We start from the raw sequence: 16,837 nt of genomic DNA, 5'->3' as shown, positions 1-16,837 counted from the left end.
AACCAGTCAGAAAATCCATATCCTCAATTAGCTCCACTACGTATAAATTTAAAAAAACTTTTTTGCACAGAAACGTTGATTGGATAATTAATTTTCGTAAAGTTAATATTAAACTATGTAATTTTCGCATGCAGATGTGCTACTAGATGTGCACTGTAGAACAACTGTCGATTTGAAAAGCAAAATGTTGGCATAAGGCTAAAACTGCGGAGCGCATCGCTAAGGGACAGCTTACGAGTGCCTCAGACCACCCTTTTAAAGGTATACCTTTCATAAGGTATACCTTAGCTAAAGAGACGCTGGGAAACAGCTCGAGACCTAAAGGAAGAGCTGTACGCACGTAGCGCTAAGGAGACTCTGGGAAACGCAGCCCAGATTGATTGCTTGGGGATCAGAGGGGGATTTTAGCGATATCAATGTCATTACTGTTGTATTAGCAGTTGTCTGATTTGTTGCAGACAGTTATTGGATTATAAAATACCATAATCAATAACCTGGGGTGTCAGTTTCAGCCCTCCTTCGGGGAAGGGGACTGTCTTGTTATTTATTTTGTTATCTCTTGTGGTTTTATCGATTGAGATGGAATTTTTTGCAAAGTGCAAAGAGTCTATGCTTTACAAGCGTGTAGGTCAGTGGTGGCCAACCTGCGGCTCATTCTCCCTGGTCATGCGGCCCGCCAATGAATGATGAACAAATTAACATGTAGGCCTATTAACATTTAAAAATTGTGAATGTTTTAAAACTATTTTAATTAATAATTTATTATTAGCTAAGTAGCATTTGTTATGATTTATTAATCATGTTCAAAATATTAAATATTACACTTTTGTACCCTTTGTGAAAGGCCTACGATGTATTGTGCTAATTGAAATGCATTACGAAAATCACGTTCACGCGAGAAACTCCTGAGACTTTGCAAATATTCCACCATCACTGGATAACCACTTTACCACTGTTTCCAATTTTATTAGACTATTTGCATTTATGAAAAAAAGGGTAAATAAATGGATAAATTTGTTGTAAAACTGGATAAGACTAAGAGAGCTGCAGACAACGCTGGTCCCGCACAGGCAGTGAAAAAAAGGAAAGTAACCGATGAAGGCAAGACCATTCAGGACAGGTGGGAGGAAGATTATTTTATGATTGATCTAAAAGGGAAGCCATTTTGCTTAATATGCAAAGAGATATTGTCTATCAGCAAAAAATACAATGTTCAGCGACATTAGGAAACCCGGCATCCTTCCCACAAGGACGCTTTTCCAGCAGGGTCAGTTGACCGAGCTCGCCGTCTTTCGGAACTCAAAGACAGTCTGGCCAAGCAGAGGCAAGATTTGAGGCGATCTTTATCTGAGAGCAATACAGTGACTTTGGCTAGCTATCGGATCGCTTGGCTACTTGCTAAAAGTGGGAAATCCTTTGCTGATGGCGAATTGTTGAAACCAGGCTTCATAGAATCAGCTATTGACTTGTTTGACAGTTTTAAAAACAAAGATGAGCTTCTCAAGCGCATCAAAGCACTACAGCTGAGCAGGCAAACTGTTAGTCAGCGAGTAAGTGACATTGCTAATGATTTGTAAAATGACATTTTAAGTAAAGTGTGCCACAGTGAGGCTATAAGCATTGCATTGGACGAAACAAAAGACATCAGTGATGTTGCTCAGTTGTGTTTATGGGTACGCTGTGGATACTGAGCTGAACGTGATGGAAGAGTTTTTGGAGTTGATGAGCATACACGGCAGAGCACAAGGATCTGTTTTTTTCGACGCATTTGCGTCTTTTTTTGACACCAACAACTTGTCTTGGGAGAAAATTGTCTCTGTTACAACTGATGGCTGCCCCTCAATGACCGGAGTACACCGGGGATTTACTGCACTGTTGAAGGCACGTGTACCAAAGCTTTTCGGTGTGCACTGCATTATTTACCAAGAAGTTCTGTGTGCTAAACTTGACAAGGGAGATCGGCTGAGAACTGTTATGGACAAAGTGGTCCAGATTGTGAATTATATTCGCGCTCGGCCTCTTCATCACCGTCAGTTTTTGGAACTTTTGGGAGATGTTTGGGGCGACATAGTTCAGGAGGTAAGACCGATTGTCTGGCAGTCGGACGGTTGCTGGTTCAAACCCCGCCCTGGGCGTGACGAGGTGTCCTTGAGCAAGACACCTAACCCCTAACTGCTCTGGCGAATGAGAGGCATCGGTTGTAAAGCGCTTTGGATAAAAGCGCTAATGCAGTCCATTTACCATTTACCATTTACCATTTACCATTAGATGTTGAATCAGAATACGGTGATCTGGTCCTGCTCACTGATGTGTGCTGGTTGAGCCGAGGAAAGGTGCTTGCCCGCCTCCTTTCTCTGTTACCCACAATCAAGCAGTTTTTAGCTCAGACTTCTGCAGTGCACCCTGAGTTAGAGGACAAAGACTGGCTGTGCAATGTATCTTTCCTGGCAGACATCACAACCTATCTTAATGATTTGAATGAGTCTATGCAGGGGAAAAACCACGATCTGCCTACACTAGTTGCCAGAATCAGGGCATTCAGGTTGAAACTCAAGTTAATGGCTACCCAGATTAAGTCGCTTGACTTCACGCACTTCCCAAAACTGAACGAGACGTTACAGAAGTTTACCGATCACGGTAAACAGTTAATATGGTGCCAGTCGGCCACAAGGTGGCGCTATAAAACTCTTGAATGTACACATTTTGGAAGCATAGGAGTCCTGAACCATATGTACAGTCATATATTTTGGTACATTGGTGCAACAATGAATAATATTTATGCCTCAAGGACCCATGGAGTCCACCATATTGGAAGTCATGTTTCATTTCTTGTAAAACACTTAAAGGAGTACCATGGTGGTTGAACGTGACACTTTCCAGTTGTCTTCAGGCAACAACAAAACAAATGTGCATAATTTTTTTATTCTTCAGTCATTTCAATGTACTTTAAAACGTATTTTTCTAAGCCTAAATTTCCCACGATAAAAATTCACCCGAACCGTCTGGGCGTGGTAATGAGAACTGTCAGTTAGCTATGATTGACAGACCGTGCCCCGTTACCATAGCTACCCCCATGATACGCGCCCTCTTTGGGAGACTGAATTTTCACAAGCTAGCTAGCTTAGTAGGGCTAGTATATCAAGTATCGGTAGATAGTTAAGGTAAGGACGTTGACTTATATCCAATGATAATTTTTGATATCTAGCTAGCCAAGTTAAGATAAAAGCACAACTATAACGTCCTCATAAAAGCAAACTAGCAAGCTAACGTTATCGATAACATTGCCTTATGAAAGCAAACCTCCTAGCTAGCTAACGTTAGCTAGCTAGCTAAATGAATATAACCAGAAATAATCTAAAGGCACTCTAATTTAAGTGAACCTAACGTTAGTCAAATATTTGCATTGTCTGAACAGCAGGATGGTGTGTCCTGTCAGATTTCTTTACGGGGCGTGGAAATGGGAGTGGTTACTGTATTAATGACGTAGCAAAATGACAACTTTCTCAACCGGTTGAAAATAGGACGATGAATTTAAAACGCATATTTCTCCAAGAATACAGAACGGACATATTTAATACTTTGCTCATTGTGTTTCTTCAATGCCTCTTGTGCAAATAGCACATAAAACCGAGAAAGTGTGAAAATCACCATGGTACTCCTTTAAACTACATCTCCTCCAAGGCCATTTGACATATTGGCATGCAGCTTGAACTCATTTGTTCAGGAGACCCCCCTTTTTAAAAGTTGTTCTAATAAAGTTGCCATGTCAGAAAAACATGGCCACAGTCAGCAAATGAACTTTGAATGCGTATGGCTTTTTACAAAAATGAAAATAAATAAAAAATGGTTTGGCTTGATATGATGTAGGCCTAACTTGGTATAGACTAGGGGTGTGCAGAGATGTCATTATCTGTATTTGTATCTGTTCAACCAACAAATTTATCTGTATCTGTATCTGTATTCGGATAGAAGACAGGAAGTGGGCGTGGTTTTGTGCCTTCAAAGTATCAAATTTATTCAATGTTGGCATATAAACAAATATGAAATATATTTCCACATCCTCATACTGTACTTTTCATCTCTCTCCTTTTTAATTTTTTTTATTTTTAAGTAAACAAAGTTTTATGAACTGTCTGAACCCCCCCCCCCTCCCCTTAACTGGGATTGGAAATTTAAACTATTTACAGTAACGATATCTCGAAAAATGTCATTCATTTGAAGGGAATAATCTTAAATTCCAATGATGCTGCATTCGTGTTTCTTGATGTTAACGTTACTGCAGTTCGCTAGGGAAACATGAATTACTACTTTACAATAGTAATTACATAACAGTAATACATGAACTTTGTTTTGCCTGTTTTATTTTTTTATTTTTTCCCCCTACTGAACTAAGTTTGGATAGACTGCAAACCATCTGATGTCCTCATATTTTCCCTTGGTGGCAACTGTTAGCCTACCATGAAAATCTGGACTGGATTTTGTGTTCATTTGATAGCCAAGACCTATGGCTGATACATATACAGCATGTTTCATCTTAAATGGATGAATATTGACTGAAATACAAGGTAAAACGTTTCGTAAAATATTTTGACTGGATTTTTTTAAATGGAAGAAAGTAACACATACAGCTAAAACTACAGGTTCTAAGCTTCATTTTGATGTATAGGTTGCAGGGGTTTGAAAGAAATCCAGCTGCCACACCAGGCTTTTGTCTCGCTAGCTCCCGCACCTGACGTCTCCTCCTCCTCGATGCGAGAGTTTCCCTGAGTGATAGCCGGGAATGGTCAGCTCTCAGCCCGCTGCCTGCTGTGTGCTGCCTCGGGGCGACTACAGAATATAGCAAACACTTTTCAATAATGTGTAGTAAATGAAACTACTAGTTTCCCCCCCCCCCCGTAAAGTTAGATAGAGGCTATGAGAACTCGACATGGAGCTGACTTTTTTTTTTTTTTCGAATCCGAATAATAACGAGCAACTTCGGGTAGAAGAAATATCTGTTTCCATCGCATTATTTGTGCTTTCCCGAATACAGTATTCGGATTCGGATACATCCCTAGTATAGACACAACAGGCTCAAAAGTATGTGGTGTCACTTACTAATCAAAATTAAAAACATTAATGATCAAATGATTAAATCAAAGATTTAAGAGATAACCTGAAGGATTATAGTTCTTGGATAGGCTATTTTGACTCCGATTCTCACATTCTGGCAACATCAAAACAGACACGGGTTTAATAAAATTACTTATTAAACAAACAAACACAGAATACACAAACTAATCTAACTGTGAGGCACTATGATAAACATAGGAGGGTTAGATGGTGTGTGTGTGTGTGCGTGTGCGCATGTGTCCCTTTGTGGACGAAAGGGGGAAAGGCAAACGGTGGGTTGGTCGCGTTTGTGTGGGGTGCGTGTATATATATATATATATATATATATATATATATATATATATATAGTGTAACTGGCATGCTGAATAACTTAGCTAGAGTAAGGAGTATTGCTCCCAGTAGTGCCGGATAGGGAAGCGTAACTTCAGCTCTTAAGTGATTCATGGAACCAAGCCAGTTATTCGCCCACTACCGACTATACTACGAGTGCGGTGTCGTTACAGTTGGAAAGTTAGAGAGAGAGAAAGAGAGCGCATGTGTAGTTGTACTCTATGGTTACATCGCCAGTGCAAATAATTTGAAAGGACAAATAGAAACAAACAAAATCACATTCACCTCAGTACAGACTAAACTAACTGCTAATGCCTGATATGTATAGTCAGTCTTTCTGAGATCCTGCCATGTGTGTTTTGTGTCCGGTGGTCATAGTTGGGTCCTGGAGAGAACAGTTTTGATGTGGTGAATTTGTGCAGTCCTTTTTCTGTAGCAGTGGCAATGTTGTTCCCCCTGGTTGGTCGTCAGAAAGGTTCTTCTTCCTGTAGCCCGTTGTGGTTAGTCGTGCAGCGCCGGGCGTGCAATGGTTTCCACATGGGATGTACTAGGCTAAGTTGCCGCAGCCAAGCTAAGTCAGCAGAGCCTAGTTTCTGCATACAGCAACATATGATGTCACCGGGTGCACGTCAGATGCACTTCATTTTCTTAAAGACTGTCATTATTTTAATTTGGACAGTACAGACTGACTGAGTGTACCTACAGTGGACACCTGACATCCAACATCTCATCCAAAATTATTGGCATTAATATGGTGTTGGTCCACCCTTTGCTGCTGTAACAACCTCCACTCTTCGGGGAAGGCTTTATACTAGATTTGCTTCCATTTAGCCAGAAGAGCAGTAGTGAGGTTGGGCAATGATTGGGTGATTAGGTCTGGCTTGCAGTTGTATTTTTAATTGATCCCAAAAGTGTTGGATTGGGTTGAGGTGAGGGCTCTGTGCAGGCTACTAAAGTTCTTCCACACCGTTCTCGACAAAACCATTTGTGTATGGACCGCTGTGGCCATTGTCATGCTGAAATGGGAAAGGGCCTTCCCCAAACTGAATCACAGAATCATGATTGTGTGCTATAGCATTAAGATTTGCCTTCACTGGAACTAAGGGGCTTAGCCCAAACCATGAAAAACAGACCAAGGGGTATCCAGATATTTTGGTCAAATAGTGTACATTGATAGGCACACATTCGACAGTACAGCAACACTCAGATAACGCGTTCTCCCCGAATGTTTTCTCCTCCTGAATTTCACAAATATTATTCGGATTCGGATCTATTTTCCCATCTCTTTGATGCGATTCACTCCAATGCTGTAAATGCTATGTCCTCCTCCATCTACGACTTTCCTAAATATTTAGGCTTTAAATGACTGGGTTTTTAAAATTAGAAAAATTGACTCAGTGAAGAAATACTGGCAGTATGTGCAGACAATAGACAACTAGCGCTTTTACCCAGGTGCGAACGTCGCTGTCTACTCTGGCACGCTATTCAGAAATTGAATTACCGGCGCTTTGAAAAGAATTTTTCAATAAAGTTCTGTCGAAATTAATTTTGAAAGTACAATCACACAAAATTAATTTTCTGCCAAAATTAATTGTGCCATTTGGTTCCCCTCAGCATGTGGTGCTGTTGCTGGGGAAAATGTGAAAATGGCCATAACTCATGAATCAAATGACCAATTAACTTGAAATTTCTGTATATTGACCAGACATACGCTACATCGACTGTCAAAAAAATGGCTGCCATCAGCCAATAAAAATTAAGCACTCATTAGATGATCTTAAGATATGCAATCTTCTGGAAATTTGGTATATTGAAATATACTGTAGACAGCTTCCACTTACCGATTCAATGGATTCCTATGGGAGCTCAATCGTGCATGACGCCAATTCATGGAAGCTGCCATGTTTGACTGTGGGGCTTTTGGCAGCAAAGCGTGCGCAGTGGGTACCTAATCGTGAAGTATCGTGGTAAATGCAGAGCAATGACATTTACATCTTTCTGCCTTCTTGATTCTCTGTGCTTGGCAACTCTTGTTATGCTTGCAGTTATTATTATTATTATTATTATTAGTAATTATTCCTTAATTCATTCATTATTTTTGTTCATTTGGATGTTTTCAGTTTTTGTGCACACTTATTCAGAGCAATTTGTGCATTCTTCTTTTACAAAAGCTCCACTTGTACAGCTGACAGGATAGGACAGGACAGAGCCTTTTTTTCTGTGTCTGGTATTTCCTTGCATACATCCTTCTCTTGGGTGCCTCACTAAGCTTATATTTGTCATATTTGTTTCTCCTTTCTTCTGTATACCAGGGGTTTTTCCTCAAAATGAGGCAGAGGTGGTATTTTAATTTTGATCACGATTAAATTTACCACATCTGTTAATAATGTGAATTGTACTTTTTAACGGCTAGTAATGATGAAATGATGTCTTTTCACCTGCCCTCTTAATTCTCCTCCTCTCAAACTCTCTAAAAAATTGGTGATTCTACGGGCCATATCTGCAAAGTTGAAAGTGGTCATGTTAACACAAGATTCTGCAAGAAAACAGGGCCAAAATACACTGTGCTCTATTAAACACAGACACCCTGTGATCTTTTTTAATTTTTTATTTCAAAGGGCGATAACCCAGACTTGAACCAAAACAAAATAATTATTCCTGTTTTTTTAGTCAGTCTTTTGGTGTCTGATTTGTGTTGTCATTAATCATAATATTTACATAGCTGTTGGTAGTGTTTTGCGAGATTCGAAGCTCTTCATTTGAATGGAAAGTCCAGATGTCACCCACTAGCAAGCTTGCTCAACATGAGTAAATTAAAACAGAAGTTGCTCATAAGGTGTTTAATATTATTAGCCTGTGTGCCAAAAATTTGTTTGGCCAGAACACCAAAGCATTATTTTTATCTTATGTTATCTGCTAATCCCACTGTTTCACCCTGCTTCTGTTACAAGTTATGAATGACATACACTTATTGTTTTCTTTTTGTGAGTTGCCTTATCACGGGGAAAATACCTATTTTTATCAGTACACAAGTGCATTAGGTTAAAACGTAGATTTTGAAATGTCATGTTCCCAAGACACAGAATTCAATGGGCTAGTCTGACTACTGGTTGAAAACGTTAAACTACTATGATGTAATATTGAAAACTTATTTGAAATTATTTGACATGCTTGGTTACAAAAGAAAACAAGCAAACATGGGGCGACGTCTCATCATGCACTCCATGCATACAGCTGCATGCAACTTTGTATTCTTCTTCAATAGCGCCTTTCCGAGTACATTGTGCTGATTGTGATTCAATGCCACATTGCTGTAATACCACTATTGCAGTTACAAATGATAGAAATCCACTATGTACAACATTTGTAATGATAATGTTTTTTTCATGCTGACACTGGCCAGAATTTTGTGTGCTGGAAAAACCCTGTATACTCAGCGGAGCAGTTCCAGTTAAGTCCTTTACAGGCTCATAGGCATAGTAGCACTACTCCACACTGTATTTGACAGGAGCTGATTGACAGTGTGGTGGCAGCGGCGGAGAGCACTGCAGATGAGCTAGCCCGGAGCGACGGGCGGGAGGTTCAGCTGGAGGAGGACCCTGACCTGCAGCTGCCGTTTCTGCTGCCTGAGGATGGCTACTCCTGTGATGTGGTGCGCGCCCTGCCCAGTGGCTTCCAAGAGTTCCTGGACCCGCTCTGCCAGAGAGGTATGCGCCAACCTATTTCCCTCCGGTGTCTGTCTCTTTCCTCATCTCTGTTCCTTTCTCTGTCTCTGTCCTTACCCATTTTTCTTTCTCTACCCCTGTCCCTGTCCCCACCTGCACTCCTGCCTCCCATTTCAAGCCCATTTCCTACCTCCCTGTAATCTCTTAAATGACTGTAAGCTTAGGGTTGTAACTAGGTAGCTGTTTCGTAGGTGACTTAGTTAATGCACCTGTCTTAACTACTGCTTGCATTTTTTCCATAGACTGCGTTGTTGCTGTTCTCGTTGTGTTAGTGTTAATCAGTTTAACCTTCAGGGTCCAAGTTGAACTATGCGGTTGTTCCCTGCACTTGGACCGGTACTTCTCTCTAGGGTTTTCGTCATACTTGTTCCTGGTTATGGTTATACACTTTGTTGTACGTCGCTCTGGATAAGAGCGTCTGCCAAATGCCTGTAATGTAATGTAATGTAGTGGTAATGCTCTACTGCATTGGCCAAAAACTGGACTCACTTATTTTATGGACATGGACGTGTGTGTTCATGCACGCACCCACACTTGCATGCATGTGCATGTATATGAGAGGCCGCTTAGGCCATAAATCATACTTCCTCTCATCACCATCATAGAATCACCATTATACTCTCTCACACACACCACTATACCCTCTCACGTACACCATTAAACTCTCTCACATGCACCATTATACTCTCTCACACACACTGCTATACCCTCTCACATACACCCAGGGTTTCCGCCAGTGTGTTGCAAGCCCGGCGGCCCGCCGGGCCTAAGCCTCAGGGAAAAAATTTTTTTAATGTATTTTTAAGATGTTTTTAAACTCCAGTTACAGTGGGGCAGCTCGGTTGAAAAGCTCACCAGCGACATCTGTTGGTTAAAACGTGAACGCAATAGGAAAACAGCAGGTCTGAGATCAGTGTTCTTTACCCTCATTGTGCGTGGAGTGACATTCAACCTTTTTACAGTCTCTGCATTCAACACGCTTCCAACTATCACAAGCTAACGTTACCTAGCAAGCCAACATTTCTTATTTAGTAGGCTAACTAACCTCGTTACAAACTGCGTTATCACTCCATCTCGTTGGTAAGTACATTCTTTTTATATTAACTTAAGCAGTGCGTAGGTAACGTTAAACAAGTAGCATGAATGTAACGTTCGATATATTATAACATTACATGACTTATTAATCGCCAACAAAATAATGACTTCACTTGTTTATTAATAACGTTAGCTTGATGACATTGATGTCCACGATAACGCTGTCATAAAAATTTTCCCGACCGTGAAAACTGCCTGACTTGTTTACATTTTGGACATGTTACGTGCCAGGTTTGTTTTTTTCTTTCGGTCTCATTATTCCGTGAAGTCTGCTACGGGTCACTCCGCAATTGGTGAAGAAGAGGGAAGAGTGCGTTGTTTCCCCCCCAATCCTCTTCTGCGGACCTGCCTGGCGGCCAATGAGGAACAGACCCGCAACTATATATAGCGAATATTGTCAGTTACAGTGACTTGCATTTGAATGTTAGTTCAGTCAAGTATTGCTATTGTGACTTCGTACTATTTTGACTTCTGTGTATCGATCGTATTTCTGAAAAGACTTCGAGTTTGGGTTTGCGTCTCTGGTTTGGTTGCTGGTTTTGTGTTGGGTTAGGAGTGGGATTTAAGTAGGTGTTTGTTTTCTTAACTGTCACTGTTAGTTTCACTTGTGTATATATATAAGGAGTGGGATTTAGGTAGGTGTTTGGTTTCTTAACTGTCACTGTTAGTTTCACTTGTGTATATATATATAGATACGGGCGTGTACCACCCTTGTATGTTTTTGTTCAGTTTAGAATAGTCAGTGTAGTTAGTTAGGTTCGAAGATTTTCGGGTTTCAGTTAGTTTCTTTCATTTCTAGAATTGTTAATAACCAAAACAGAAATATATAAGCTATCTTCTTTTGTTTGGTACCGCCCAGTGTTTCCCCTCCTGTTTGTTCATTGTATAGATAATTAATTGTGTAAATAAAATTTAATATTTAATGATCAGTCATTTTGTTACTCCCCTGTACCCCTAGACCACAATGGGGACGTAACAGACAGATGTGGCTACAGAGTAAAACCATCGTTGTCCCAGAACTTTCGACACAAGTAATACCGGAAAAATCCTAAAATTTCTTCTTACGGTGAAGAGCGCCTGACCGGCAAAGAAATGTGTGAACACGGCAGCAAAATTAGGCTATATCTAGAAATACCATCTTTGGGTAAAAAACGCTACGGTTGAGGGGCAGGCACTCTTCACGGTAAGAAGAAATTTCAGGGTTTTTTCGATATTGCTTGTGTCTAAAGTGCTGCGACAGAAACAACGATAGATTTACACAGGAGCCACATCTGTCCAAAATGTGAACAAGTCAGGCAGTTTTCACGGTCAGGAAAAATTTTATGACAACGTGGTCATGTAGCTAACTTAGCTAGATAGCCAAACAGTCAGTAACACAGATACTTCCTTGGTGCCATTTAGGGATAATGTCAAGGAGGAAAGGTAGCCTACTGTAAAAGCCAAAAAACCTTAGACAGTTTTTTAAATGTTTAAATGTGCCCAGCATTCCAAGGCTTGTTGTAAGATTCAGTAGCCAATCAGGACTTGAATACAAGTTTTTTGTAGAGTGCAAAAACCTTGATATTATTTATTTTAATTTAATTTCTTTTGTTGTTGTTGAAATGTGCCCAGCATTCCAAGACTGTAAGAATCAGTAGCCAATCAGGACTTGAATACAAGTTTTTTGTGGAGTGCAAAAACTTTGATATTATTTATTTTAATTTAATTTCTTTTGTTGTTGTTGAAAACACAGCATTCCAAGACTGTACATTGTTGTCAGATTCTTTGTAAGACTCTGCTATGCTGTAAGCAGTTGTTGATTTTTTAAAATGTGTGTTGAATAAATGACTTATTTATAACAACATTCACATTATGTAGTCATATTTTCAAATCTCCAGTCAGCTTTTAGCACTGACTTAATGTAGGGCCCTGTGGAATCTGTGTTATAGCTTTTTTAAATTCTCAATTCCGCGATTCCGTCCGTGATTCTGTTATCACAGAAACTATAGGGCCCTACCTTAATGCTGCCATCAGTCTGTCGCTGGCCCGTGCCGGGCCCCCATCAAAAAAGACACTTGGCCACCGGCCCGCGCCGGGCCCTGTTAAAAGATACTTGCCACCGGGCCTAACAACTTTTCTGGGGGAAACCCTACATACACCATTATACTCTCTCACATACACCATTATATTCTCTCACACACATCATCATAAATCTCTCACATACACCATTATACTCTCTCAGAACACACCACCATAAAGAATGGTAGTGTGTGTGAGAAAGAATGATTGTATGTGTGAGAGACTATAGTAGTATTTGTGAGAGTATGATTGTCAGTATACGAGAGAATAGTAGTATGTGTCAAAGAGTATGATTGTATGTGTGAGACAATAGTAGTGTGTGAGAGAGTATGATTGTCTGTGTTAGAGAATACTAGTATGTGTGAGAGTTTGATTGTCAGTATGCAAGAGAATAGTAGTGTGTGAGAGTATGCTTGTCTGTGTGAGAGAATACTAGTATGTGTGAGAGTTTTATTTTATGTGTGAGAGAATAGTTGTGTGTGTGGGAGAGTATGATTGTATGTGTGAGAAATAATTGTAGTGTGTGTGAGAGAGTACTAGTATGTGTGAGAGAGTTTGATTGAAAGAGAATTTATTTTGATTGAAATGGAAGGCAGTTTCAATTATCAGTTCAACCAATCATACTCTCTCACAAGTACTACTAAAGTCTCTCACACACAATCATTCTTTCTCATACTCACTACTATTCTCTATGGTGGTGTGTTCTGAGAGAGTATAATGGTGTATGTGAGAGATTATGATGGTGTGAGAGAGAGTATGATGGTGTGTGAGAGTATAATGGTGTTTGTGAGAGAGAATAATGCTGTGTGTGAGAGAGTATATTGTTGTGTGTGAGAGAGTATGATAGTATGTGTGAGAGCGTATGATGGTGTACGTGACAGAGTATAATGGTGTGTGTGAGAGAATATGATGGTGTATGTGAGAATGTAATGGTGTGTGTGAGAGTATACTAGTGTATGTGAGAGAGTATAATGGTGTGTGAGAGAGTGTAGTGGTGTGTATGAGAGAGTTTAATGGTGTATGTGAGAGGGTATAGTGGTGTGTGTGAGAGAGTATGATTTATTTCATACATGTATATTCTTGTTTGTACACATGTGAACTTTATTTGTGTGTGTGTCTGTGTGTGTGTGTGTGTGTGTGTGTGCTTGTTCTTCTATGTGACCTGTGTGTACAAGTGATCACTGCTCTGTTCTGTTCCTCCTCCAGGGTTTTGCAGACTTATGCCTCTCCCCCACTCCCCTGGCACCTGGACTGTCCACTTCAGTGGAGTTGACTGCGATGGTCATCTTTCTGCAGGCACTGCTGACTTGGTACCCTCCTCCATCTCACAAAAAACACTTTCAGTTCTGTCTGTTCTCTCTTGCACCCTAGCAACATATACAAGCATATACAACACAGTCTCTCTCCCTCTCTCATGTCCTAATGCCTCTACCTCCCTCCCTCCCTAGCCATTGCGGAAAGAACCAGAAATTGTGACCGTCACGCTGAAAAAGAACAAGGGCATGGGCCTGAGCATTGTTGCTGCTAAGGTGAAGATGCTTCTACAAACTTCTGCTTCTGTTGGTCTCAGGAATACAAAAATTGGATAGCACCCAGGAGGCAAAGAAATTCCATTCATAATCAATAGGCATTATGTTAACCTGACAACAACAATTTGCGTTGTAACAAAAGAACGTGCCACTAGAGGGGGGGGGGGGGGAGGACTTGGTTGGGAGGTACAGCGTCTAAGTTTTAACCAAATTGAGCTTACATTGATGTGTTGTCATCCAGCTTGTTATGTCTTGCAGACAAACAGATGTGTGCTGAGACCAGTGTTTTTTTATTTGGGGGGGGGGGGGGGGAGGTAAGAAAATGATGTTTTTAATTAGCATAGCAATGATAAGACAGGCTTTGGGAGGAAATGACAAAACTAAGAGACTTGATAGAGAGAGAGAAGAGGAAAAGATTAATGACTGAACCCTGCGGGATACCTGTTAAGAGTTCCTGAGGTCTCCAAACCCTCTCTTTGCAAGTACAACACAACCATGTGGTCTTCTATACTATTCTGTGTGATTTGTGATCATATTGGGGGTATTTAATGATTCCACCATACAGAATCTTTCAGAATACATTGCAGCTTTCAGTCTATGCTTGTGGACTGCCCTCTTAAATTCATACAAAAAAAATTTAGATTGCGTTCAAGTCTGGGGAATAGTAATTTTGTGGCCAGTTAATCATTTTTTGGTTGATATTGAGGTACATTTGGGATCTCTTTTGCATTGGCAAATTGATTTGAATTGAAGAGGGCAATTTACATCAATGTTGGAGACGTTTGCTAAATGTAAGAAGTTTTACCTTCAATGTTTAGCATTTTTGCAGAACTGAAGACAAATTAAAGCCCTTCTGCTAAGCAGTATCCCTGTTGCATACAGACGATTGAATATTCTTGCTGTGCTTGTCTGCAGTTGATAATTCTTTATGTGTTATCACATGCTGTGCATGTTGGCCCAGGGTGCGGGACAGGAGAAGCTTGGGATCTACATCAAGTCAGTGGTCAAGGGAGGAGTGGCAGATTTGGTGAGTTTGATCACAGTTATCCATCTCAGGTGGTAGTAGTCTGGGTAATTAGTGAGGCAGTGGGACAAAGAAGAGAGTACTATGCACCACAGACCCTACCCCTGCTTCTAACATGCTGACAAAAGGCCTTCCGGGTGCAGCTTATGTGCGATGCACGTGTAGCCCTTCCCTTGTGTCCCCCTAACCCCTTTTTTATTACTGTTTCTACCAACTATATTGCATTTTCACAATGTATATGATGTTGTTTGAAAAGGCTAAACACAATCAATAGGGTGATGGCCTGTCACCACTGAACAAAAAAAAATCTGTGGTTTGTTTGTCAAATAAGGACATGGTCAATGCCATTACGACAGCTATTAAATAAGCTACGACTGAGCAACAAAGCATCCTGGACACAAGGAAGCTCCACCAGTGTGACGTTTCTGTATTTATCGCAAACCATGGGGAATATAATAACCTGGCGGCTTTTTCTGTTGTATATAGTTCCTTGGTTTTCGTGTCAATTCATTTGGCTTAACACCACTGGCTGATGGGTCATGTGAGGTTAAATTTCGTTCTCATTTTTGCTGCTTTCTTGAGAAGAGGTATCTGCGGGGGGAGGGGGTTGGTGTTTTTTCTATGCAATTGAGGTTATTTGAATAAATGGCTATCCTATATATCATTAGCCTGAACTCACACATCAAGTGCACTTGCAGCCTAGAATTTCTACACTGTAAATATATATCCATTGCTTTTATTCAAGAAACTCACCTCTCTGCAAATAATTTAAGCATGTTGCAATACAGACATTATAGAATTATTACTCATTCATGCGTGATAAATAAATCAAAAGGTGTTGTTATTTTAGTGGAAAGAAATCTGCAGGTTTCTACTGACAATAAGGATAATGACCGTGCAGGGAGATTTCTTTATGTCTTGCTAACTATAAAGTACATTAAAATTTTGTTTATGCCCCATAGCTTTGATACCAATTTCCTATCCGCTATCAGTAGCACCCTGCTTCAATATCGAGATCTTCATTGTATTATTGCAGGAATCTATGATGCCACTGTCTCCCCAGAGCTAGATAGATCCCCAGGAAGTCCAGGCGTCGTCTCGTCTTTAACCTTAACTCTGAGATCCTTCCTAGCTGACCTAAATTTAATTCATCTATAGTATTCCTAATGACAATGTAAGAATTTACTCTTTCCAATCTGGTCATAATGGCTCCTCTTCCAGAATTGATTACATTTTTTCAGTCCCTCAGGAGTTAATAATATATTGTGGATAGATATGCTTCCCATGTTTTCTGATTGTGTACCGGTTCAATGTTCTGTAACCTCTTTCATTAGCTAGGCCTACCTCAAAGTACGCAGATGGAGATTTAATAACTTTTTGCTCTTAAATGCAGAAATCCTCTTACGGAAGAGACCACAACTGAGTGAGTTTTTAGAATGTAATTAAGTTCAGTGTGAGGACCCTCAATTTTTATGGGGGACAGTGAAATGAGAGGCACTCATTTTGCGCCAAGGTTGAATTTGTAATGTAATAGTAGATCGACTGAAATTGAAAAGGAGATTGAGAGATTGGATTGGATAGGGAACAAGGGGAATCATTTTTTGAAACCAAATCCAATACACTCATTGCTTTAAAGGGACAGCATAGAAGCCTGTAAGGCAGAATTTACCTTGAATAGAACAAAACAAAAATATTATTATGAGGGGGACAGCCCTAGCAGATTATTAGCACTGCAGTTATTACAGAGCGAAGCTGAAGCAGTGATAAATGCTATTCATACAAAACAAGGAGTGATCTTGATGGATCTCTGCAGAATCAGTGAGCTTTTTCAAAATTTCTATAGCAGTCTCTATACATCAGAATACACTCTAGATGCAGATAGATGCACATTCCTTCCGAACAGCCTAGCCTTACCAAGTCGTAACCCTTTGGATAGCAAATTTGAGCAGCCCATATCTCTGGAG

At 40.3% G+C, this 16,837-nt stretch overlaps 1 protein-coding gene across 9 annotated transcripts in view; it reads left to right on the top strand.

Annotated features, from left to right (window-relative positions):
* LOC135254964 (afadin-like) overlaps nt 1-16,837 on the top strand; it is a 197,425-nt gene that overhangs the window by 131,521 nt on the left and 49,067 nt on the right. For all 9 annotated transcript variants that reach the window (XM_064335658.1, XM_064335648.1, XM_064335635.1 and 6 more), the window contains 4 exons: nt 8,951-9,149; nt 13,527-13,630; nt 13,769-13,849; nt 14,811-14,876. In XM_064335658.1, the coding sequence (XP_064191728.1) occupies nt 8,951-9,149; nt 13,527-13,630; nt 13,769-13,849; nt 14,811-14,876 (450 nt within the window). The remainder of the gene's footprint in view (nt 1-8,950; nt 9,150-13,526; nt 13,631-13,768; nt 13,850-14,810; nt 14,877-16,837) is intronic.

This window comes from Anguilla rostrata, chromosome 1 (assembly GCF_018555375.3).
Source record: "Anguilla rostrata isolate EN2019 chromosome 1, ASM1855537v3, whole genome shotgun sequence".
NCBI lineage: Eukaryota > Metazoa > Chordata > Actinopteri > Anguilliformes > Anguillidae > Anguilla > Anguilla rostrata.
The sequence above is the reverse complement of the archived record's forward strand: the minus strand, read 5'-3'. Positions and strand labels throughout refer to the sequence as shown.